The following is a 24,426-nucleotide window of genomic DNA, read 5'->3' as shown; positions in this document are numbered from 1 at the left end:
CTCGACGGTAGGTAATCAATAAAAGTCTGAATGTAAGGTAAAAAAATATATTAAAACTTATTAAACAAAAACATGGAAACACTTTTTGCCTATTTTCGTCCTACATTGACAGATATGGCAGTGGATATGAACAATTGCAATGCCATATTTGAAGTACTTCGAGACAACTATAATTAAAAAAATTAAACGGAGACTACAAAGGTCCACCTGAATCTGTATTTAATATAATGTGTTATTGTTCAACATTTACAACTTTACAATAACCTTTAATTATTGTTATGGTGAATTAAGGTAAAACAAGTTTCATCAAGCTAGTACCTTACCACCTATTTCATATATAACATGACTAAAGGCGTACTATGCTTTTAAAACATCGTGTTAAAATTAAACAAAAAAAAAAAAGATGTCACTACATCTATTAGTCAGTTCATAAAAAAACAATATAAAAAATTAGGTCAATACCTATAGGATGGATTTTTAATAGAAATTAAGTAATATCAAACAATGGATGGACAACAAATAAACATAGTAAGGTGTAGGTACCACAGATATACACATACCTACAATGTGGAACTACATGAGTGCGCAGTGGAGAAATACGCTAAATTGAAACCGACAGAAATGTTATTGTCATGCGCACAAGTCCTTTCTTCTTGTTTGCACCGACTATAGGTACAAACTATACTATAGGTATAGGTACAAAAAAAAATTAAAATAATTTAAAATATAAATTATTGAAGGTTGGCGTATTTTCGTTAGTTGTGCGCATGAGCACACACTTGACCGTCTGGTTTCAATTTTTCTGAGCTGAGATTACCTAATATATCTGTGGCTTGTACCTTAACATTTCTTGTGCTAACATCCCATTATACTTCATATTATCTAACCGTCAACTATTTTTTCAACTCAATTAGAATAATCGTGCATAAATAACTGACTAGTCAAAAAAAAAACCCAATGAAATTCAAACACTTATTTTTCAAAACTTTCACTACTAATTTGAGGCTGATTTCCTTGAAACCATGTGGTTTCTTTGTACAAAAACCAGAGATCTGCTGCCCACAGGAAGAAATTCAAAAAACCAAAAATCTAAAACAAAAATGGCTACATTTGCTATACTCTAATTATGGTCGGTCACAACTAGTTCAGATTTTTAATAGGTTTCACTTACCACTGATATATTTAAAGTTGAGAAGTTGCTGGTTGTAATATTACAATTACAATCTGGCTTAACAATTGGTTCTGTGGCACTTTTTAAACCTGACAGGCCATTAGCCCATGCAGCACTGCTTGAAAGCCACAAAACCCCAAAAATAACAGTAATAATAAAATCCTGCAATGTATAACAATATTAATTTCACTGCATTTATTCAAATGGTTAACTCACAATTAATGGAAGTTGATTATTGCTCTTATACATGTTATCAAATTTTATGTACACAACTGAAATTGCCAGAGAATACAGCATTGCTAAAACACCAGTGGCTACAAAATATTTGGCATCCGAAGAGTAGTCTCCCATAATAGAATATGTACAAGTAGAAACACTGATATTTGGGTAATACAGTTGAAATGGATATTCAAATTCCTGTTTCACAGTTTCATTTTTACATTTGAATAATACATAACCAGTATATCCTGATATTGTTGCAAATGCACAGATTGAAAATATCTGCAAAATATACTCGTATGTTACTTCTTCCAACTCTTGTAGAATTTTAAACTAATATTTTTTTTAACATAGAGACAACAATAGTACAGCGATTAATATACGCTTATTACCATCATCAATTATTATAATTTGTATGTTTACAACAGAATACTTACAAAATGTATTACTCTCATGACCCCCCTAGGTTCTCTAAACGCCGAAAGATTGAAATCCATTTTGTAACTCCTGCCGATTTTTCCAATCAATAAATTAATACAAACGTTATTTCTTATTTACTTACAGGAATTAATTGTTTTCAATAAATGTAATAGTCGACGCCGCTCCCCTTCAATATTTATGCAACTTACTATTATCACACTATCACCGTTTGTTGATCATCTACTACCAACGTATAAACAAAAGTTCCTAAAAACGAAAATTATTTCAGCAATGTTATCTTTGTTCGTTAATAAAATGTTAATAAAAGGCGTGATATATTTGTTTCAATTATTTTGAAAAACCGTTTGTACTTTAGTCAATTATTTTGTGGATGGTCGAAATAAATTTTCATAATAAAATTTTTAAAATGCGCGCCGATATTGCTTTATCCAGTGGTGTAGTCGATAAGTTTTTTTGTAGTTTTGAAAACCTACGAAAAGGGTGTTGGCAGTAGTCTGGTTTATTTTATTTGATTACAGTAATCAAGGTAAATTATGATTTTAATATAATTTGTGACGGGAACGGATGAATTGAAATAATAAAATAATTTAGTGAGTTTTAAGATTGCAAGTTACGGCAATGTTATAAATGCTTCCGGAATATTCCAGAGGAGTCGCGAATTTAGAAATTTATAACCTTTAAATATAAGCAGCTTCAAGTCCAAATCGCAGCTCATTTAGCTGACGGATGTTGTACGTGTTGTTTCAGTTTAAATATACACTCGTTAGGTGACAATAAATTCGAAATAAGTGTAAACGTGTGATTGTTTTTTAAACCAGTGACATAATAAGTAAATTAAAATGGGAAAAGATTACTATAAAATTCTCGGTTTGAGCAAAGGTGCAAGCGACGACGACATTAAAAAGGCATACAGAAAATTAGCCCTGAAATACCATCCCGATAAAAACAAAACCGCGGGGGCCGAAGAAAAATTTAAAGAAGTGGCAGAAGCATACGAGGTCTTGTCCGATAAGAAAAAGCGCGATATTTACGATAATTACGGCGAAGAAGGCTTGAAGGGTGGAGTTCCCGGGAACTCCGGATTCGGTAACTCCAGTTTCAGTTACACTTATCATGGAGATCCTCGAGCAACATTTGCACAATTTTTCGGCAACGCGAGCCCCTTTCAGGCCTTCTTCAGCGGCAACCACAGCATGTTCGGTTTCCCGGACGACGATATGGACGTGGATGACCCGTTTGCTTCTTTAAACGTGGGACCTACAAGATCCGGACCAGGGGGAGCCTTCAGGAGTCACTCCTTCAACTTTCACGGTACCCCCAATAGGAACAAAGACAAAATCCAAGATCCGCCTATCGAGCACGATCTTTACGTTTCATTGGAAGATATCACCAAGGGTTGTACCAAGAAAATGAAAATCAGCAGAAAAGTGCTACAGTCAGATGGAACTGCCAAAAAAGAAGATAAAGTGTTGACTATTAATGTGAAGCCAGGTTGGAAAGCTGGCACTAAAATTACATTCCAACGCGAAGGTGATCAAGGAAGAAATAAAATTCCCGCTGATATTGTTTTCATCATCAGGGATAAACCGCATCCGTTGTTCAAACGCGAAGGCAGCGATATCAGATACACCGCCAAAATCTCACTCAAACAGGTGATGATGGACCCTCATTCCATGTTATTTGCTTTAATTCCGACTTGACCTATTAAGGAGACAAGTGCTATTTTTGTTCTTTTTCCAGGCATTGTGTGGATGCACAATTGAGGCTCCTACTATGTCTTCCACAAAGATTCCTCTTCATTACACCTCTGAAGTTATCAAACCAAATACTGTCAGGCGTATCCAAGGATACGGCCTACCTCTTCCAAAAGAACCAACACGTAGGGGTGATTTAATAGTTAATTTTGATATTAAATTTCCTGATACACTTTCACAACCGGTGAAAGACATACTATATGATACTCTTCCTAATTAACAAATATGTACTTTGAGAAAAAGGATTTAATGTGTATTGTACGTTTTAGTACAAAGGCGTTGCTGAGATACTCTGGTAAATGTATGTAAATAATGCTTATTAAAATGTATTATAACTTGAAAATCGCAGATTTTACAGACGCCGGTCGGATATGTATATTTAAGTCTGACTTGCGGTGCTCAAGATCTACATAATTGTAAATAATGAACAAAAGGTATTATTGTACATAAGTTAATAGAACCGAGTTGATGATGTATATTTAAAAAAAATAATGACCGCCTTGCAAAATTATTTATTTTTTTAAAATTTTTAATTTTTTGTTCCTAAGTAACAGACGCGCAAAAATATTGGAAACTAATTATTTTGTAACTTAAAGAGTAATAAAGAGACTTATTTAAAGACACTTCGTTTCCTTTTTCGAATCAAGGATTGCGTTTAGTAATACCATATTTAGCGAAATATATGCAAGGCCGTTTCATCCAAGTCGTGTAAACAAAGCAATGTGTTATTTAAGTCCAAACGCTCTTAAAAAATAAATGTCGCTCCTCCAAAAACAGCAGCACAATATTCATGCAATTGAAAAGTATTCCCAATTTAACGGAATATATTTAGATTCTTGCACACGAACGCGCTATATTAAAAATGGGTCAAAGACATTGTAACTGAGGATTTATAGGTGTTTAAAAGATTTGCAGAGCAGTTTTTGCAATAAAAAATTTAAGTCGTCGCCGTTAACGCATCACCGCCGCGATTTGAGCCTTTTCGAAACATCCCTCGAAAACCGAACGAATTTCTTTCAAATCAAACCGATAAGTACCAATTCAGTGAAAGTCTTATCTTTTTAATCGACGTAAAAATGTGAAAGCAACTGCATCTTGTGCCATTTGGCATCATCCACCCAAAGTGCGTTGGTGTACACCTGCGTGTGACGTCAGAAATCTTTCTTGGCGCTCTATTTTAGGAGAGATTCGGAGGCCTGGCCTGGTGAACAACTAGTAGACGAGGACGTTCGAAGTTGACACTCGTTTGTGTATCGGCGCGATTTATACTTCGCAAACCTACAAATATTACTTTCTCTTTTACGTAGTTGTTTACTCTATGGGAACCATTTTCAGTTTGAAGCGCTCCGAGAATTATGCATATTATTACTTATTACGTGTGCGATGGCGAGTCGTGACGTAGTCGAAACACCAATATAAACTTCCTTAAATGGTTGTCAAACAAATTTTACCACAATATCAACCTGACCCGACACGAATTACCAAAAAAAAAACAACAAATTTGGAGGTGGTGCATTTATTTAAATTAAATACTTGTGCAAGCTATACAAAATGTGTGGTAAATTTCAACGATTGCCACTCGTTTTAACAGATATTGTATCGTCGGATAAGCGGATATGTGGAAGTGATTCCTTCCAAGGACTCCATTTAGGTTCCTGCAAAGTTTTACATGGGACCAGTTGATTGTCATCTCTAATTTTTTCCATCACTAAAGGCTGGACGCTTTCAATATTGTCCGAATTATCGCAAATAATTCTAGCTAAACTAGACTTGCGAATTTCAGCCAACTGTTGCATCGAAAACGAGTTCGGATTTTCGTACCAGAATCGATCACCATATTTAACCCTTATGAACTGGTCAAGAATCAAACATGTTAAGGTGGGGCCTAAAATACTTCCATTTATGGGCTTTTCGCTTAAAGCTCCGGTGTACAGGTCGATATCCTCAACGTTTCTGCAATAAATATTTACATGCGTGACTGATTTTTATATACTATTTATAATTATTGCTAATTTGTTCGAGTCAACTATTTTTAGTTAAGATGTGGGCAATTAAATTTATAGATCCTGTTTGTTTGTTTTATTAGTTCGGAAAATAATTGTAGAACAACACAACACATTATTTGCCCTAAACTGACTTAATAATGATGTTATACGCGTGGGATTTTAAATATGTACAATTGCGGGCAAAAACGTCATTGTCTTGACTTCCCTTACCTGATTCTAACCCTACTTTCAATTATTCATTGACGAATATTTATTTAATGCAAAATTCCAATCAAAATCTACCTTTATCAAAAGAAAAGGGCATTTGGAAAAGGAAAATAGGAGTATAAAATAAATTTTTAAGCTGTCAGCTGGAATAGTGTCAAAAAAATGACAATAAAGCTTGAACTACATCGAATTTTTCAAAACTGACAGAAATTTGATGTCCCACTTTTTTGGCCGGAATATTCCTATTGCGTCCACCCTTTTCCTGTCATTTCACAAAAATTGGGTGTACCTAGTTTAATCTTTATTGTCATTATGATTGACGTTTGCAAATTAAAATTTGAATTTTATTACTGTCACCCATAAGAACATAGACACGATTTGATTGACACATGTCAAAATGTGAGGTGAGGTTATTCGTTCCTAAAGGCTACTTTAGAGCATACGTGAGTGGAATGACATTTGTGGACGAAATTTTTTGTCCGCCGTTGTACTTATAAATAGATCAGTAAACTTAATAATTAATCAAATGAAAACGACAAATTATTTTAAGCGCAAGTAAATTTCCCCGTCGATTAGCTGCTTGAAAGACTGACCTAAATCAAAGTTTACAATTTTACAATTATTTTTATCGCGCATGACCTTATCTGAATGAAAGATAAATGCATAACCTGTATTTTGAACCGTACGTAATGATTTAAGTTCACAATTGTGAAAAAAATTCTTACTCATTTCTGTCAAATAACAACCTTTTCAATCATGACGTCACGATAAATGACACTCGAAAAAGATTTTAATATCATAATTAATTAAAAAGAATTTATCAAGAATTTCTGCTAGCTTGAAACTGTTTGAAGATGAGTGATTTAAAAATTAATTAGTGAGACTGGAGAGAAGTTTTAATTACGGTGATTGGTGATTACCTGTAGACACTCTGAATGTTTTGGAGTGAATCATCGTCGATGTCTCCCTGAAGCTGTTTAAACGTGGAGACTCTCTTTAATCCACAATGCTCGCGCCAGCTGTTGTAGCCAACTAATCCATGGTCGCGACCTCGTTGTATATTCAACGAAACCAAATCTAATCCACAGAGATTCATCTTTTTGTCAGAGTTGTCTTGAAAGAGGTGTTGTTTAAGCTACAAACATACGACTTTGTGAAAAAACGTCGCGATCTAGGTTTCACTTGATACTTCATCGGTGAAATAGGGATCATTTGCTTGTATTGTTGTGTCCATGGCGCCCCTCAACGCTCTGTCAAGTTCTCCAGGTTGATACAATTTGAATGGATCGAACAGCATCTTGTGCAATTGAATAAACTCAGGACTAGACGAATCTTTTGCCAAAAATTTCATTAAACCCGGAATAATGGAGTGGGCGAAGCGGAATGCTGCGGTGGCAAAATTGTTGGCTATAGATGGATCGATGCTGTCGTTGTATTTCATAAAGTATCCAGAATCTCGAGGGCACAAATCAAATTGTTCCATCAAATTCCTCCCTAAAGTGTCTGTTGTAAAAACTCCATTTCACGCAAAAACCTACATACCCAACAAGACCGGCAAAAATTCGTTATAAGTAATGTGTTGCATCTGTGCTCCGATGATTTTTCGTGTTTCTTGAAAAAGTCTCTCGTCGTCCCAGTCGTTATTTAACGCTTTTAACTTCGTTGCAACAAAATTATGATGACGAGCCCAAATTAAATGCATGCTGGTTAGATGCAAATTCTCGTTAGCTCGGGCGTCGCCTAAATTCAATTCATTTCAAATATTTACTTCGAGTGTTGCAGTCTTACCTGTTAGGAAACAATACCTTCCCTTTTCGTTCTCTTTTTCCCTATTACAACCGTCGTTTAAGTCTTTTGAAACAGGCAACAAGGTTCTGTTGTCTTCAGTTACGTACATTGACAATTCTCCATTTTTCATCTTCCTCAAAGTCGCAACAACTTCAGGCTCAACGCTGTAAATCACGGAACCATCAATAAAAGATGTTGCTTGATTCATCTGTTCTCTGTGTCCAAGGCAGCAAGTCGGTGCGGGGGCTGATCTTACGAATTCCATGCAAGTTACGTTGTAGCGAATGTAAGGGTCGAAAGGATCTAATTCAACGGGGAAACATTCAGGGTGGACAGTCTGATTGTCGAGGCAACAAGAAATTGACGTTCCATTAATCCCGTGATTTAAAGCTGTGGCTGTCATGTCATGATCCACAAATTGACCCCAAACAGCTAAAAGTACGGAAAATTTCGCATCGTCTTTGTAGTAAGGCCTGTGAACTTCCAAACTAACTGTTCGAGCCGAAGGTAGTGGTCTCCCTTCTTGACCCACCCGAGGTTTACTTATTCCTAAAAATGTAAAATAACAATCGAGACATACGAAGATCTACGGATTTGCAGTAATTCAAATGCATACTCCTACAGACGAAAATATCAAACTGTTTAAGTGCGACACACTGTATAACAATTTTGAGGCTTTGTTGTGAACCTAAATTTGTAAATACAGGGTATTATTGAAAGTTGTACAGATATTTTAATCACGCGCTACGGCTTCATGTAGAACTCGGAAAAAATATCTAAAAAATTCTGTCAAAAAATAAAATGACATTCTTTTATTTTTTGAGCTACAATTTTTTTTAATTGCTTTTAGTCTTCTACGTTGTCAAACAACCTCGTAGGTAAAATTTCGGCACATTTTAAAAATACACCCTGTATATCATATTTTATAAAACGTACACCAATGCGGTTTCCTTGTTTTAAAGCATATTTCCTGTAGGTTACTTCGCATAGGCGTACATTTTATAAAACATGATATACAGGGTGTATTTTTAAAATGTGCCAAAATTTTACCTACGAGGTTGTAGGACAACGTAGAAAACTAAAAGCAATTTAGAAAAATGTTTTAAATATTTTTTCCCAGTTTTACATGAAGCCAGTAGCTCGTGGTTAAAATATCTGTACAACTTTCAAAAACACCCTGTATTTGTACCGTCAGCATAATCTGGTGCTAAAGATCTTCGAAATGGCCGATACGCTACTCCAAATTCTTGTGGGTGTTGTAGATTGTTGCAACTCCCATTGTAACTTCTAAATTTTTGATAAAAACTACAACTTCTGATGGTGTGAGTGCAATATTCGACAGTGTTTGTATTATTTTCCTTGCAAATTTTGGAAGCATTTTGTGGAAAATATCGCCTCCCAAACTCTTCCACGTAACCCAACTCCGCAAGTATTAGCGCTTTTGGTGAAGTGGCAACAACTTTTTGATGCCTGTAACTAGGACTGTCGATGGGTAAAGGTTTAATTTTTTTCTCGATTTCATTCTTAAGACGTAAGGCTCGCTTTCCTTGAGCCACGGCCTCATTCCATTCGGTTTCGTTGTTGCATATTTTTGTGTCCACAGGTGCATCGGGAAGAGGCCACGATTTATCAATAAAAATCAGTTGTATTTCTGAAGTTTCATTCGTTGGATTTGTCGAGTTACTGATTTCATCATGTGATCTGCTTATAGTGTACGCTATGGTGGCTAAAAACCCGATCAGTAAGGCGAAACTGAAGAATTTTTAATAAAAAAAATGGAATTTTATGTTGACGAATAACTTACGCAAATATGACGCAGAGGCAGCATTGGAATTGTTTAACACGCCTTTGACGCTCTTTAACAACGCTCGTATCAAAAACATATTGTGGCTTCGTTTCACCTGACAATAATCTCGTCCTTTCTGTTGGCTTGAACATATTCTCAGAAATCAGAAATATTGCTAAAGAGCACGAACGTCCAGTTACCAATGCGGATCAATATTCATAAAAATATGAAGAAATACTTAAAATACACTCACTAACTCTTGAAAATGTGTAATGAATGCAAGATATAACATGACTGATCTTTCGATAGAAAATGCGACGATGTTACCTGATACTGAAGCCAATGAAGCGTGATTGAAACCCTATGTGTTATTTTCGCGTTATTTAAACTTTTAACACTCTTATCTTTGACAATTTTTTTACATGTAAATAGTCTATGTTGACAATATAAATCTCGTAAATCTTGTTTTTTTGCATTGTATAGTAATATGGGTCACACCAAACTCTCATGAAATTTTTTTTAAATAAAATGAGAATACTGAAGCAATATTTCACGTCAGAAGAATAAAAATAAAAAAAATAGAAAGATTTATATATACAGGCTGTCCCACACCTAAGACTTTCAGGTCTTATATGTCTATTATTTATGGACCGAAGCTATTATGGTTGTATTGTACGTATACAACAAATAAAAAATGAATGAAAACATTCTAAAAGTCTCCAAATGTAGAAAGTCAATTGAATTTTAGGTTTTTAGTGTTCTTTCTGGGTGATTTTTGACGGAATAGTTTTCAAGATCAAGATATTTTTAACTGTGTGCAACAAACTTCTTGGATGCGGAAACCCACCAGATTTTTTTTTAATCTATGTAGAGTGATCCGAAAAGTGCAATAGATTATTTCAGTAGATTTTGAACGGGATAAACGAAAATTTATTGTCCTGTTCTATAAATTTACGTTAAATAAAATTTATTTGTTGTCATAATCATTCTGGATCATTCTATTTCCTGTACCAACGTTTAAAAATATATTTTACGCATAACGTACTTGATGACTGATATTAAAGTTGATTTAGGTTTTACAGATGTTCATAAACATAATTAGTGGTAGTTACAACGACTATTTGAAAATTTTGAGTTTGTTACGACAAAATAAAAATAATAGGACGGATCCAAGAATCTTTTCTTATTTTATAAAAAATACCTAAAAGTGGGTTTGAAATAAAGTCAGTTGCAGCATCTTATCGTAGAAATTAGTTACTGAATCTTTGCACCTTAAATTTACGTATTTAATTCAAACTGACAGCAATCTGTCAAAGTGTCATGATTTAAATTTCGAATCAGTTCATTTTGCGTAAGTAGGTCCGTGTATGAAGTCACATACATGGAAACATAAAAGAAATAGTACACTTGCTATTATTTCGAATACTAGGGTGAAAACATGTTATTGTCCTTAACCCAGATTAAAATGTATTTTTTCATTCACTTGCGCACGTGTAAAATTGTGTCAAACTAATTTTTTTTTAATTGAAAAGGCCGTTCAAAATAAAAAGATAAATGTGAAATTAGTATTTTAAAAATTTGGAACGTAAAATTCACAGCAAATTGGATAAACTACATAATTCTACTGAAACAAGTATAAATTTTAAAAATTATTTGTGTGTATGCAACCCAACGTACGTTGCTGCGTTCCACTTAATCTATAACTGACCATGTCGTACCTAACATTGGTGTGCAAATATGTAATTAGGTAGGTACTTTGTTTTATTAGTTTTTTAACCCTTACGAATTTTTAATGTAATCGCATCCGAAAAACATAAATAACAGATGCTCAAACATTTACAAATCAATGTTTCGGACGCGCTGAAGTGTCTTGTCGAACTCTAACCGGTGTATACTATATCATATCTATACACCTACATTGTTGTCTCAACCGTAAACGCAGTTCAGTGTTCGCTATTCAGTTTCGATGATTTATCAGTTATTCACAATTACCAAGAATAGATTTATTAAATAAATGTGTTGCAAAAACAATATTGTCTTCTAATCAGGTACTCTTCTATCGGCTATTTCTTATTCTTCCTCGGATTAATTCTTTAAGCACCTGTTTTTGCCTCCGACAATTCACGATATTATACGAACTAGATTTCGTTGTTTCCACTAAGGTAAATAAAGTAAATATCGATTAGACGTTCGCACTCTAGCTATAATATACTTTATAATTTTATAAACTGTGTTGCAAATAATTTTAATAGAATCTTATCCAAGTTATATACAGAGGTGATTTGAAATAATCATATCTTGTTGATTTTGACGATTTTTATGTTTTTATCTGTCGGTCAATAGATAATCTTGTTTTATTATCATTTACTTTATCTCTAATCATCCACAACACTTTGAAGCTAATAATATGCCTTTTATAAATTAAAAATTTAGAAAACCTAGTTTTAGAAAATTTGGGGGTAGGATCAGAACTTTTATTTTTATAAATATCACATTAAATTAAAGCTAAAGTTTAACACAAGTAAACATGTAGTGTAATATTTGAACATATTGTTATTTAACTTTAATATCTCAGCTTGTTACATCTAGATTTACTTTTTTATAATCGAGTAAATTAATTTAAATCTCGTCTAACCCTGTAGTGATCCATGTTTTTTAATAGACCATTATGTAATTAACTACAGCTCTGTATTACCTTACAAAATTTAGAACATTTTACTAGTGACGTCACAAATTTGCGTCGGCAACATAAGAAGAGATTTACCTTGGTGGAGATGGAAGGCAGCAACGCGAAAAGCACGATATTATTCTTCTCTTCTATTCTAATCCACACCACAGTAGTATGTTGTTGTAAGCTCGGAAGTTACTTTCACTTTCTTATTTATATGTAATTTTTTAATAATAATAATAATATCAATGAAACAAACAATGTGTCCTCGATGTGAATAATTTAAAAAGAAGTTGTGTTTTTGTGAGCAATACACCGAATTATTTGCGTTATTGCTTTCTGTGTTATTTTGTGTATTTAAATAGAGGTAGGTGTTAAAGCAGGTGGTACAAGACACATGTCTATCAGTTTGTGACTATTAGTTCATTTTTACATCATGGATCAAGATGACACAACAGTACGGGTTGCAGTCAGGTAAGAATAATATTAATATTAATAATAACACTACCGAAATAATTGCCCTTATCGTCTATTTTTCTTTTTTTTTTCGTGTCTCTTAACTCCATGTGTTTTATGTGTACTATTTTTAGAGAGACAAATTTAACTTTGTGTCTGTGACATTAGTGCCTTATTTCCTGCTATTTATCTTAAAGGCATAGATGCATCATTTTCCACTGTAAATAACATTAAAGGCATCTAAATAACTTTTTTTTGTTTGCTTGGGCGATTTAATTATAACGTTTAACAAATTTTTCAATTCTTCATTTTCACAGTAAATATCCTCAGAAAAAACGCGTTATAAGATGATCAATACATAAAAACTTACGTGGGACAGACAATGCTAATGATGTTAAAAATTAGTAGAAATTTGTAAGAGAAATTGAACAACATTTTAATTTTATCGCTTGAAGAACACATTTTTACACTTTGTGGTAATAAAATTTATTAACATGAATCAAAATAATTTGTGCTGATTTGAAGATAACTTTTTTCTCTAAGTTATGTTAACAGAAAATATTGCTAAAATATTTGCCCCAAGATATCTCCAAAATATTCTCTTTGACGTGCGTGATTGGTGCTTTTGCCGTGATCAAGGCTCAAAACAGAATTTTTATAGTAGTGATAATTTTTTATTACATGAAAATTATCAGATAGCGAATTCCCAAATTGACAACCTAAACCTTTTTATTGATGAGCGCGTATTTTTCGCTTCCTTGTAGTGGGGAATGCTGTATGCATGCAGCAGTTTTGTAGGTGAATTAATTATGATCCCGTGACCGACCCCCTGTTTTTTAGTTACTGACATTACTAAATCTAAAATCTGAACGACATTCTTAAATAAAAACCTACATCACAGGTAATAATTTGCTGAAATGCAAAATAATTCTCGCTTCTCGCCCACACACACTACTAGAATTGTACTTGTTTACGTAGAAAACTCAAATATTCTTAAAAACAACACTATTACTTTTTTTTAATACCATTTCTGATTTAGTATAGACCTGATTGATTATGAATTTGTTGCTATCAATCCTATGATGTCAAATTACGGAAGTAGAACATTAAATTTAATGAAAACTCTGGTTAAAAAGACAAATAATACGAAAAACTACGCTAAAAGATTTGTTTTATAAAGTGTGAGGAATGTTTGGTATTTCGTTTAGATTAAAAAAAAAGTCCTGCGATTTAATGTCGAAGTTTGATGACATGCTTAAGAATGTTTTCCTCATTTATATTAAAATATGAAAATCAAAACTTTTGTGTTGCATCTCACCTCATTTTAAACATTTGTGATAGTATTGTTTTTTTTTGTCTTGATAAAATAATAAAGAGTGTCTAAACATTTAATATTGTTAATAATTAAAAATAAGAATGCATAATATGAAAGCGTAAATTCAAAAAACTCCTGGACTGTCAAAATTAAATTTTAACTAAAATGCTTGTTTTGACTGTACTTAGGTATAAAAAATTTTCGCTAGAGTGTACTCACGTCAAAATCTAGTTACAAAATATATTTAGGTTATGTTTCCTTTTTAATTATTGAACTAAAAAGGTTTTGAACACTTGAAGCGAAATGCAGAAACTAAAAGAACTGGAGCAATTTCATCAAGTTTATTAAAAACACAAAGAAAAAGAGAAGGTGACACACGACAAACTGAAAACAGATAACAAACTAAACAACCAAAATTGAAAATCGCTTCCCATACCTTATCTGAGTCAGATTCCGCTAAAAACATCCTTAATAAGCTTTAATTAGGTTTTCATTTTCATAATACAAGATGCTGTTTCACCACTAGTTGGGTTAAAATCAGAAACGTTTTTAGTTGGAGGTATGGCTTTATAATATAATAATTTGCTCTCTTCTCTCGCGCCAATAGAACCACCTTAGTTCGTTTTGAACTTTCCATTTTAACCTTTTTACAAAACATACTTAAATAATTTTGCAATTTATTTGACAATGTCAATTTAAACAAATGAATAGTTTGAAAAATCAAAAAAATTATAGATACCTACCGGGCAATATAAAAATAACTAGTGATTTAACCAACCTAACAACTGCAATTTTGATTTTGACAGTCCAGATGTTTTTTGAATGGACTTTAAATACCGAAATTTTAAATACCTGGTTTAAAATCGATAGTCACAAGTATGGAAAATTTTGTTCTGAGTACCTACGTAGGTAAAGCAAGCAAGGAAAAAAAGGACCGAACTGAAAGAATTTTAGCATTTGAAATAAATTTAAATTTATAGACAGGTTATAAAATGATATATGTTATATTAATTATATTATAAATATGAATTTCACTAATGTACAGGGTGAAATTGAAATGCATCGTAATATATGAACCACAGTATCTTCAATAAGTGAATAAACCGAAAATCTGGTTAAACCATGGAGGTACTAATACTACTCTCGTGTCAAAAATGGATTACTCCCTAGAATTCGAACTTTTAGGGAAATAACGTTTTTCATGTTGTGTGTAACTAGAATTTTCAAAAGTTATTTTGAATGCCTAAGGTTGGTTACTCTGAATTGAGAGATTAAATCCAAATAAATATGCCACCAGTTACCAAAATTGATTGTGAAACGAAAAATCATCTATCACTTAGCGAGAAATTAGTCATTTGCAACTGTTACAATTAATTTGCTGTCTTACATTTTTGGGATATCTTTTGTTTGTCACCAGAAACCACATAGCCTCCAACCTAACCAAATTTATGGCAACCTAGTAACGAATATCCCTAAATCCTAGGGAGTAATCCATTTTTGACACGAGAGTAGGTCCATGGCTTAAACATTTTAAATTTCATAAAGTCCAATTTAACCTATCCCGAACGAGACGCTTCTGGAGAAACGCTTTAAAAACAGAGTCACAAAACCTTACTATCAATGAAATTTCCCAAAAACACATTAAATTGGCATCTTTTTTGCGTTGCACTCGATAACTTTTTAATTTTACTATTCTCAACTTTTATGCCATTTCTGCCCTCATGCGGAAGTATAGTGCAAAACTGAATACACGTGATTTTCACAAATGGTCTGAAGATCCTAGGGTTTTAATATTCTAATGTAACGTGTGACTATTAAAATTTTCACTCAGGGTTGGCTATGGATCATTCTTTGTTTTCCATTGCACCTTAGACACTGACAAGTTTGACATTTCAATAAATGTTTTTTTCTCTTAATTTGGTTATGTTTCAATTGTACTGACTGACATTTGTCGTTCGTTCTTGCGTGTGTCTAAAGTAACAGAAAAAATAAAAACTCGTTCAAAGCCAACTCCAAGTGAAAATTTTAATAGTCACCCGTTATATGGATTTCACCCTGTATAGGTGTGTCTGTCTGTAGACTTTACATGAATATGATCGCATATTTTAGCATAAAAGATCTAATATTTTCAAAGTGATTGTCTCATTTTTCTAAAATATCTTGTTCAAGAGCTTGCAGGCGGCAGAGATTTACTTTTGCGTCATTCGTGTTGGTGTTTTAAATTATTTTACTTCCAAATCAACTTTTGCATGTTCAAGTCTAACAGTAAATATCTCATTTGCATCTTGTTTTTGCATAAAAAACTTTAAGTGTTTGCAAAATTGAAGAGAGATCCATTAGATGAAGTAATAATAAATAAACAATGTCATTACTAATACTATTCACCTATTATTGGTTAAATACCTAAACGCGAATAATAATAAGTTCCTAAATATTTTTATCAACTTATATAGGTGAATTTTTTGTTGGTGACCAGTTTTTGGATAATAAAATTCACGGAGAATTTTGATAGTGGAATTCTTAAAAAAATTCCAAATTTGCTTTGACAAGATACTTAACTACTATGGATCTCACGTAGCTAACGATTATGGCAATGTCAACAGCTTTGAGTTCTGAAACAATCGGGTTTAATATTTTGTCATAATTTTAGATTTTGGGAAACCAGTGATGGTCTTTAAATTATTTAAAATGTTGTTTCTGCGTGTAGCGATAAAACAATAGTGACGAGAACAGGACGTTGTTTTTTAAAAGCTTTGTGAATTAAAAATGTCAACAGATACGCTAACCTTGACCAACCTTTTGTGTGTACAAGTGTAAGTACATGACCATGTATTTTACGAAATTCTCATTGAACGGTGAGCAACTGTGAACAGCTTTAGAATTAATGATGGGGGAAATAGATTTGTTCGCTCTAAAAAACATCTCGTTAATTAATAATAAATGGGAAATGATGTGAATTATTAACACCAGTGATATGAACCTTACAAATTAATAATGTACACCTCTTCGATTACATCAAGTGGACTTTCAAATCGATAATGATGATCTTTGGAAAGGGCAACGGCCCAAAAGCAACACACCGGAACGGTTGCAAAATGCCAGAAATTAGAATAAAAGGCGACCGCTAAATTTATTTTAATTGTGTATTGCTTACTGCCTCCAGTCAGCGTTGTAAATTTTGAAGAGTCGGCTGTTTGATCTTTATGTTTTCAAATATTAGCTTTATATTTATTGGTAAACATATGTTTATTTATGTTTTAGTAATGGTCTTAAACAGCTTGAAACGGAAACCGGATATTCTGTTTTATTCAACCTTCCGTTATAACGAATTAACCAGCATTTTGCAATGATTAAAATGTTCAATGACAGAAATAATATCGCAGACTAGATCATATAAGACATTATTTTGTTCGAAAGATAAATATCAACAAAAGAACGTTAAGTAACTGCGCCAGGGACACTTTAAGCAAATTTGAAGCCCTTGGCCACAATAAAAATCAACCATAAAAAAAAATAACTTCCAAAAACTGTGGACACCTAAAATTGAATCAAATATAACTATTATTTTTTCTACAACGAATTGCAGAGATTTCTTTTTAATTATGTTGTACAAAACTGCACTTGTGGCCTTTTTTTAATGTAATAAAAAATGTGTTTTACTAGTTTCGTTGATTTGGAGGCCCCTGTGCCCGCTGGGTATGTCGTCACCTTAAAACGTCCCTGAAATTGCGTTGAACTGAAACTGAAAGTCAAGTCGGAGCTTCATTCAGCTGTTCAGCTATGCCATTCTAAATACAATGTAATAATACTATGATTTGAAAAAAGTAAATTGAGTGAAAGTAGATGATGAAACAAGATACTGTCTAATTTTCTTTTTTGTATATATTTTTTTAAATAAAAAATACTATTCCAACCACACGATTTTATTATACCTATCTAAAAAACAAAATGTTGTCTCTACTGTCTACGTATGGGGTCCATCAACTTCGTCTGATTTGAAACGTCCTACTTAAAATTAATTTAATTGTTAAATAAAATTAAAGCGTGCGGTCTAGGACACGAAATATCATGTTTGAAGATAATACTAAAATAAAAATAATTTTATTGACAGATTTACTTGACTCTGAGCATTAAATAAAATGTAATTGTTGTCAATGAATGGTACAAAACCACATGTTCTATCTTTTATTTGCGATGACTTCAGATAGGTGTCAAGTTATGGAATAATAATTACAGGTAAAATTCCGCGTCAGTGTTGATGTAGGTGGAAACTTGTTTTATTGTCTCATTTTTAAGAAAAAAGTGTGGGTATTAAGAAACTTGTCATTTTAACGTCATTAACATCTATGAACGCCTCTTACTCGATCCCATAAAAATATTTTTTATTTTTTGCAGGTTGGCAAACAATAATTATGTCGGTTGTTACCGATTTCTATAGTTTTCCGTGCACGTTAAATTGACAAGATGACACTAATTCTCATTTTTATCCCATAAATGTATTAAAATAATTAGTGTCAAGAAATGTAAAGTTTTTTATCCAACTATTACTATAGTGTAGACAGTCGTTGAACTCAGTTGACAACTTTTAGTTTCAGACTGGTTGTTGTAACCGGAATTTTTGTATGTAATCTTGGCTTCCACCTCAGAGGAGCAAAACAAAATGGAACATTGTTTTCTGTCATTTCCTATATAACAGACCGTTGTTTACCCTTACTCAATTGCAGCCACTGTATAAATTTAATCAGCAAATATTTTGAACCAACATAACAACAGTAAGATAGACGTCAAATATTTATTATATAATATTGTTGGATTAGATAATATTTAATTTAAGCTGTTTGGATAAGTACATATATTAACATTTTAAAAAGCCACACCGATACTCAGATACTTGGTACAACGTAAGAATACTGGATTGTCTTGTTACGGCTTCCTCTACTTATATCATGTGTACGTTATTACGTTACCTTTTTTAATTATCTCTCCTATGACATAAGGTGTAGAGTTGAAACCTTCGTTGTTATTTATGCATTAAACAAAACGAAGGTCATTGTGTTTTCTGCATAGTTAACCTTGAACTACTTGATTAAATATTTTTTTGTGAAAAGTTATCTAATTGATCATAGTATTGACACCTAAAATTTTCATTAAGTACTTCAAAAAGGCCAAATGCAATTTCGGATCAAGTAAAATACAGAAATGGTGTAAATTACTCCTAATCTTCATCATCATCACCTTTTCATGTGCATAATAACAAAATTAACAACCAAATATATTCCACATTTTAAAATCAGGTTTCTTATTTTTAGTGACTTCTTGTTTTCACGAACAGAAGATATGTAAAGATAAAAAATGTTGCAACTTATTTTTAGACAAATATGAAAAGAAGGACTATTGGGAGTATGGAATTTCGGGCAGCAATTTATATGTCATTTAAAAAAACCCAATGTAATCGAAGCTTTATTGTCATAAATGTCATAATACATAATTAATTTTGACTGAGCTTCAAAATAAACTGTCACAATTATGCACAATTATTTTACATATTAATTATATATTGATTTCCAAAGTTTAATAAAAGACTGTTCAGTTTTCAGAAAATCACATCTAAGCACATGCAACTTTTCAGGATTGATTAATGCAATTTGGCAAAATGACATGTGACAATAGTAGATACTAAAATGAGGTTATTAATCCGTCTAGCACCTAAAGTGCTCCCAATAGTACCTACCTACTGTTTTCGCGTACCATTTTTTTTTTAATTTTCCCACGTAAACTTAAATATTGAAAAAAGAGACTCAACTGAATTGCAAAATATTTACGCATCATTTTGTAACACAATTTACAAATGCCTACATAATTGCTGAATATTTTAAATCAACAATTTGTTCGTCTTGCTTTGGCGTTTTGTTTATTTAGCTGAGGTCATCTCATTGTGAATCGAAACATTATAAATACATTTACCATCATTGCATCAATGTTAACTCAATTGAGAATTTTTGTTGGGAAAATGTTGAAAGTTTTCTGAATTGCGTTTTGTAGGATTCGACCGCAAACTCCCCGAGAAATCATCGACATGTGTGACATTTGTACATCTGTCACTCCGGGGGAGCCCCAGGTTATTCTGGGAAACGATAAATCATTTTCATACGATTACGTCTTTGATACCGACGCCAATCAAGATGTAGTTTATGAAACCTGTGTTGCATCTTTGGTTGATTCCTCCTTGGAAGGGTGGGTGCCTGCTCGATTTGTAAATAAGTTATTGACATTGTTGTCGTATTAGGTATAACGCAACTGTATTGGCGTATGGTCAAACGGGCTCGGGGAAAACGTACACCATGGGCTCAGGATTTGATGTTGAGATACAACAAGGACAAGTTGGAATTATTCCCCGAGCTATCCATCATCTCTTCGATGCCATCCACAACCGAATAAATAAAGCTCAAGAAACCGGAGTAATGGCACCTGAATTTAAAGTGACAGCACAGTTTATGGAATTATATAATGAAGATGTAATCGATCTGTTAAATCCTTCCTGTAGTAAAGTAAGTCGGTACGGTCGTTTTTGTTTTGTTTGTTATTGTATGTTGTCCTGTTGCAGGATAGAATTTTTAAGATTCACGGGGACGCATATGGAGGCATCCAAGTGACGGGTATAACATTTCAGACCGTAACTTCGACTGAAGAAGCATTGCAATGTTTACGGTCGGGGGCCCTTTCTAGGACAACGGCAAGCACCCAAATGAACATCCAGTCTTCCAGATCTCATGCAATTTTTACGTTACACGTAAAACAACAACGAATTGTGCCTTCGAATGATAACACCGAGACAAACGAATTTGAAACACTCACAGCGAAATTTCACTTTGTCGATTTGGCGGGTTCTGAACGACTTAAAAGGACCGGTGCTACAGGAGAACGGGCTAAAGAAGGAATCTCTATTAATTGTGGTTTGTTAGCTTTGGGTAATGTAATATCAGCTCTGGGGGATAAATCAAAAAGAGCGCTACATATTCCTTATAGAGATTCTAAATTAACTCGATTATTACAAGATAGTCTTGGGGGTAACAGTCAAACTGTGATGATCGCTTGTGTAAGTCCGAGTGATAGGGATTTTATGGAAACTTTAAACACGTTAAGATATGCCAACAGAGCAAGAAATATCAAAAATAAAATATTTATTAATCAAGATAAGAGTTCCAAGACTATTGCACAGTTAAAACAACAAATAGCGCAGTTACAGTTAGAGTTGGTCGAGTACAAACAAGGCAAACGCATGGTCAAGGAGGATGGTACTGTGATGATTAATGACATGTTTTATGAAAATAACATGCTCCAAAGTGAAGTCAATAATCTCAGGACTCGAGTCAAAGCCATGCAAGATACAATCGACGCCTTAAAGCTGAAAAACACCAATCTTTTGACAGAAAAAGCTACAGGAGCGTGGATTAGCAGCGGAAGCGATAATGATGTTGCGTGCATGGTTCAAGCTTATCTTAAAGAAATCGAAGAGCTCACTGCAAAATTGATGGAGTCGAATAGCATATGCGAACAGTTGCGTAAACAAGTGAACAGACTGCAGGGATCGTACCAACAGAATATCTCGGCGATTCACTTTGACGAAAATTTAACACTAATTCAAGAAGCCAAGAAGGAACTGCAACGCGAAAAAGAGATTTTAGAGAAAATTCAGAACTCATCAGAAATTGAGAATTACAATGAAATTGATAGTGATAACGACTTCGACAGTGAAAGTGAAAATAAAGACGATCAAACGGAAATGAAAGACGAACTGATCACTCTCACCAACGATATCGATATGAAACAAAAACTGATCGATGAATTAGAATTAACACAAAGGCGGCTGCAAACGATGCGGCACCATTACGAAGAAAAACTGGTTCAGCTACAAGTGCGAATCAAAAACACCCAAGAAGAACGCGACAAAGTGTTGCACTCTTACAGTGCTAGTCCAGAGCCGTCGGATAAAATAAAGAAAATCAAAGACGAGTACACGAAAAAATTGTCAGATATGCAGAAAGAGATGAAGAAACTGCAGGCGGCTAAAAAGGAGCACGAACAACTGCTGAGAAGTCAGAGTCAACGAGACAACCAGCTGAAATCATACAAGAACGAGTTACTTGAGATGAAGAGAGCCAAAGTGAAACTTATCAATAAAATGAAAGAGGAATCCCAAAAACACAAAGAATCGGAGTTGCGTAGAGTACGAGAAATAGCGCAATTAAGGAAAGAGACTCGGAAGAATGCGAACATGATTAGAACGATGGAAGCCGAGCGAAGACTGAAAGATCAAGTGTTGAAACGCAAACAAGAGGAGGTGTCTGTCTTGAGGAGAAATCAAAGAGGTCACTTTACATCTTCGGGACGTATTCGAGCTTTTTCAGAACGAAGTGCCAAGCAGAAGTGGTTCAAGGTGGAAAGTTCTATCAACAATATTGCTTTGAGTAAGAGGGGTCTGGTCGAACAAGAAGTACGAATGGAGCATTTCCTCGAGAAACGAGAAGCTTTGGGTCAGGAATTGGAAATGTTGAAAGAATCGAGGGGACAAGCAATTGAGAGGAACGAAGACCTCGCGCAGTTAGATGGTTATATCGAAGATATAAAGGAAAATATTAATTATGTACAAAAAACTATTAGTGAGATCCAACACAATGTGATTGCATTTGAAGAGGCGCAAGATACTAACGAAAGTGCCCACTTACAAAACATTATAGATACAGTATGTGATATAAATGAAGCCAAATATCTTATTCAAAAGTTGTACAACATGATACTAAGTCAAAGTCATACGGTTGCGCAAAAAGATGCCAAGTTAAAACACAGTGAAGCAACAGTCGCTGAAGTAATTAGAATTATATATAAAGTGGTCCGTTTATTACTACTATATTTATTTCTAGATAAAACAAGATAATCAGGTGAAAGGCCAGCTGCTTGATCATATTCTTCACAACGAAATGCCAATATTCCCGAAAGAGTTGACGACTAGCATATCGAGCAACACCAACACTAGTTCCAACGCGTCATCCAGATCGGCCTCACCCATTGATATGCAGTACAGTTATTTCTAATTTTTTCCTACACCCCGCTAATTATTTTTTTTTAGACTGTCCACGTCCGACGCTCAGGTCCGAGCGAATTACTTAAAAATTAGAAGGCGAACTGCTTTACCATCTGAGTTGCTTTTTGGCATGCGAAACCAACAGCCTATCATGACGCAGTCGTTAGATGCAAATACATTACACGTTCCAAGTGGGTCCTTTCCGGCAACACGATTCAGTTCTTCAGAGTGTAGGTATACTTTTCGCCACTTTTTGATGTCACAAAAATCACGATATCAGCATTATTTTATTTTTAATTGTTCCAGGTTGAATTTATGACATCTAATAATTATATCTTTCAAATGCTAAGAAATGCAGTCCCGCCCAGATGCCCCAACTTCGTAAAAAGCGTCTTTACAAATAACAACTTTACAAAACGTTATCGTCTATTTGTTTATATTTTTATGCTTCTATTAATTGCATTAATGCTGTTGTTAATATTTTTATGAAGATTTATGTATTTTAATTATTTTATATGTATTTAATTTTTTATGGATTTATTTAAACTTAATTTAATAATTGTGTTATTGTGTGTAGAAAAAATTACAAAAATGCAACAAAAATGACTGAATAAAAATCAAATACACAAAATTTTAAGAAACATTCTTCTTTTTTTTCCCTGTTTGTACAGTTACTGAAGGAGCTTGCACTGCATGGACTTTTTGAGAGTGTTTGTTCATGTAAAACAGAGCACATAGAGAAATCAGAAGGCTAAAAATAAAAAAAAGAAGTTATTGAAGGTATTAAATTTAAAACAGAATTACCATGATGTTGCACATACTCTGTGGACTGTTGCAGAAGTAAGTAGAGCCAGAAGTAGACAGAAAAGAACTAAAAGACAATTAATGTTATATACAAGAGAATGTGGAAAAATGTATTATTACCTTCTGGAAAAATTTTGACTTGGAAAGATTTTCCAAAGACACAAGTTTCCAAGTTTCCTACGGCTGTCAGGCACAAAATAAAAAATATTGATCCCAAATAGCCACCTAACAGTGTATGCAACTGAGTTGAACTAAGCCAAGGTTTATACATTTGCATCCCAGAAAATACCAAGACTGAACTGATTGAAGCCAACATGAAGGAAATTCCCGTTGTTACGGCTAAAAGAACATTTGTAAAAAATCGTGAATTACCTAATGTTACACAGATTAGAAATAAAATATCTTACTCATTTTAACCGTTTTTGCTTTTCGGCTGGCGAACCGGTACTAAATTGAAGACGTTACCAATTTGTTATTTGTTGGTTATCTTCGAGAACTGTCAAAATTTTACGTCACAAATGTCAACGTGGTGGATGTGGTTAAAGTATCAACCGGACCGGGCGGCAAAAATAAGAAATTTTGAGTTTTACAGATTTTTTTTGGATCGTAGTAAGGACAAAGAGGGGTAAATTCCTTTGATCTTCGTGCTGAGCAGGTCCCACAATGCTAAATATGTTATTATTTAAAATGCGCCATCTGTAGAAAGTACGACGCGGGTGGAGGCGCTTG

General features: G+C 33.6%; 5 protein-coding genes across 7 annotated transcripts; 2 read left to right on the top strand and 3 right to left on the bottom strand.

The window, feature by feature from the left end:
* Positions 1–33: 33 nt before the first annotated feature.
* Positions 34–2,088, bottom strand: LOC138139948 (synaptoporin-like). The gene is made up of 5 exons (XM_069060567.1): positions 1,953–2,088; positions 1,828–1,897; positions 1,388–1,672; positions 1,172–1,333; positions 34–1,089 (listed from the first exon to the last, which is right to left on the bottom strand). Exons 2-5 carry the CDS (start codon positions 1,885–1,887, stop codon positions 973–975), a joined length of 624 nt encoding a protein of 207 aa, XP_068916668.1. The 5' UTR covers positions 1,888–1,897; positions 1,953–2,088; the 3' UTR covers positions 34–972.
* A 197-nt stretch (positions 2,089–2,285) lies between these two features.
* Positions 2,286–4,204, top strand: LOC138139947 (dnaJ protein homolog 1-like). Its single transcript, XM_069060566.1, has 2 exons — positions 2,286–3,483; positions 3,572–4,204. Exons 1-2 carry the CDS (start codon positions 2,671–2,673, stop codon positions 3,803–3,805), a joined length of 1,047 nt encoding a protein of 348 aa, XP_068916667.1. The 5' UTR covers positions 2,286–2,670; the 3' UTR covers positions 3,806–4,204.
* An 881-nt stretch (positions 4,205–5,085) lies between these two features.
* Positions 5,086–9,815, bottom strand: cd (cardinal). Of its 2 annotated transcripts, XM_069060556.1 has the most exons (8): positions 9,700–9,815; positions 9,391–9,547; positions 8,776–9,338; positions 7,587–8,135; positions 7,341–7,538; positions 6,988–7,292; positions 6,719–6,933; positions 5,086–5,538 (listed from the first exon to the last, which is right to left on the bottom strand). In XM_069060556.1, exons 2-8 carry the CDS (start codon positions 9,522–9,524, stop codon positions 5,151–5,153), a joined length of 2,352 nt encoding a protein of 783 aa, XP_068916657.1. In that variant the 5' UTR covers positions 9,525–9,547; positions 9,700–9,815; the 3' UTR covers positions 5,086–5,150. The 2 variants fall into 2 exon arrangements, with proteins under 2 accessions (XP_068916657.1, XP_068916656.1); XM_069060555.1 differs by having other exon boundaries at positions 9,391–9,749.
* A 1,338-nt stretch (positions 9,816–11,153) lies between these two features.
* Klp31E (kinesin-like protein 31E) lies at positions 11,154–23,534 on the top strand. 2 transcript variants are annotated; one of them, XM_069060552.1, is made up of 7 exons: positions 11,154–12,514; positions 19,854–20,045; positions 20,098–20,359; positions 20,416–22,677; positions 22,733–22,887; positions 22,939–23,127; positions 23,200–23,534. In XM_069060552.1, exons 1-7 carry the CDS (start codon positions 12,477–12,479, stop codon positions 23,210–23,212), a joined length of 3,111 nt encoding a protein of 1,036 aa, XP_068916653.1. In that variant the 5' UTR covers positions 11,154–12,476; the 3' UTR covers positions 23,213–23,534. The 2 variants fall into 2 exon arrangements, with proteins under 2 accessions (XP_068916653.1, XP_068916654.1); XM_069060553.1 differs by having other exon boundaries at positions 11,156–12,514; positions 22,939–23,123.
* Positions 23,414–24,261, bottom strand: LOC138139950 (protein KRTCAP2 homolog). Its single transcript, XM_069060569.1, has 4 exons — positions 24,105–24,261; positions 23,818–24,036; positions 23,698–23,764; positions 23,414–23,644 (listed from the first exon to the last, which is right to left on the bottom strand). Exons 1-4 carry the CDS (start codon positions 24,106–24,108, stop codon positions 23,527–23,529), a joined length of 408 nt encoding a protein of 135 aa, XP_068916670.1. The 5' UTR covers positions 24,109–24,261; the 3' UTR covers positions 23,414–23,526.
* Positions 24,262–24,426: the final 165 nt, after the last annotated feature.

This window comes from Tenebrio molitor, chromosome X, assembly GCF_963966145.1.
Source record: "Tenebrio molitor chromosome X, icTenMoli1.1, whole genome shotgun sequence".
In the NCBI taxonomy this organism is placed as follows: Eukaryota; Metazoa; Arthropoda; class Insecta; order Coleoptera; family Tenebrionidae; genus Tenebrio; species Tenebrio molitor.
This window is presented reverse-complemented; position numbering and strand designations above follow the sequence as displayed.

What these genes read in the sequence shown, in the direction of transcription:
- LOC138139948 (XM_069060567.1), bottom strand. Translation starts at nt 1,887, where the DNA reads ATGGATTTCAATCTTTCGGCGTTTAGAGAACCTAGGGGGGTCATGAGA. An exon ending in TCATGAGAGTAATACATTTT is followed by an intron (nt 1,673 to 1,827) that starts GTAAGTATTCTG and finishes TATATTTTGCAG; the next exon opens with ATATTTTCAATCTGTGCATT. An exon ending in ATAATCAACTTCCATTAATT is followed by an intron (nt 1,334 to 1,387) that starts GTGAGTTAACCA and finishes TATACATTGCAG; the next exon opens with GATTTTATTATTACTGTTAT.
- LOC138139947 (XM_069060566.1), top strand. Translation starts at nt 2,671, where the DNA reads ATGGGAAAAGATTACTATAAAATTCTCGGTTTGAGCAAAGGTGCAAGC. An exon ending in CCAAAATCTCACTCAAACAG is followed by an intron (nt 3,484 to 3,571) that starts GTGATGATGGAC and finishes TTCTTTTTCCAG; the next exon opens with GCATTGTGTGGATGCACAAT.
- cd (XM_069060556.1), bottom strand. Translation starts at nt 9,524, where the DNA reads ATGTTCAAGCCAACAGAAAGGACGAGATTATTGTCAGGTGAAACGAAG. An exon ending in AAGGTATTGTTTCCTAACAG is followed by an intron (nt 7,539 to 7,586) that starts GTAAGACTGCAA and finishes AATTGAATTTAG; the next exon opens with GCGACGCCCGAGCTAACGAG. An exon ending in ATTTTTGCCGGTCTTGTTGG is followed by an intron (nt 7,293 to 7,340) that starts GTATGTAGGTTT and finishes CAGACACTTTAG; the next exon opens with GGAGGAATTTGATGGAACAA.
- Klp31E (XM_069060552.1), top strand. Translation starts at nt 12,477, where the DNA reads ATGGATCAAGATGACACAACAGTACGGGTTGCAGTCAG. An exon ending in TAAATCCTTCCTGTAGTAAA is followed by an intron (nt 20,360 to 20,415) that starts GTAAGTCGGTAC and finishes GTCCTGTTGCAG; the next exon opens with GATAGAATTTTTAAGATTCA. An exon ending in GTGAAGCAACAGTCGCTGAA is followed by an intron (nt 22,678 to 22,732) that starts GTAATTAGAATT and finishes ATTTATTTCTAG; the next exon opens with ATAAAACAAGATAATCAGGT.
- LOC138139950 (XM_069060569.1), bottom strand. An exon ending in AGTCAAAATTTTTCCAGAAG is followed by an intron (nt 23,765 to 23,817) that starts GTAATAATACAT and finishes ATTGTCTTTTAG; the next exon opens with TTCTTTTCTGTCTACTTCTG. An exon ending in AGAGTATGTGCAACATCATG is followed by an intron (nt 23,645 to 23,697) that starts GTAATTCTGTTT and finishes TTTTATTTTTAG; the next exon opens with CCTTCTGATTTCTCTATGTG.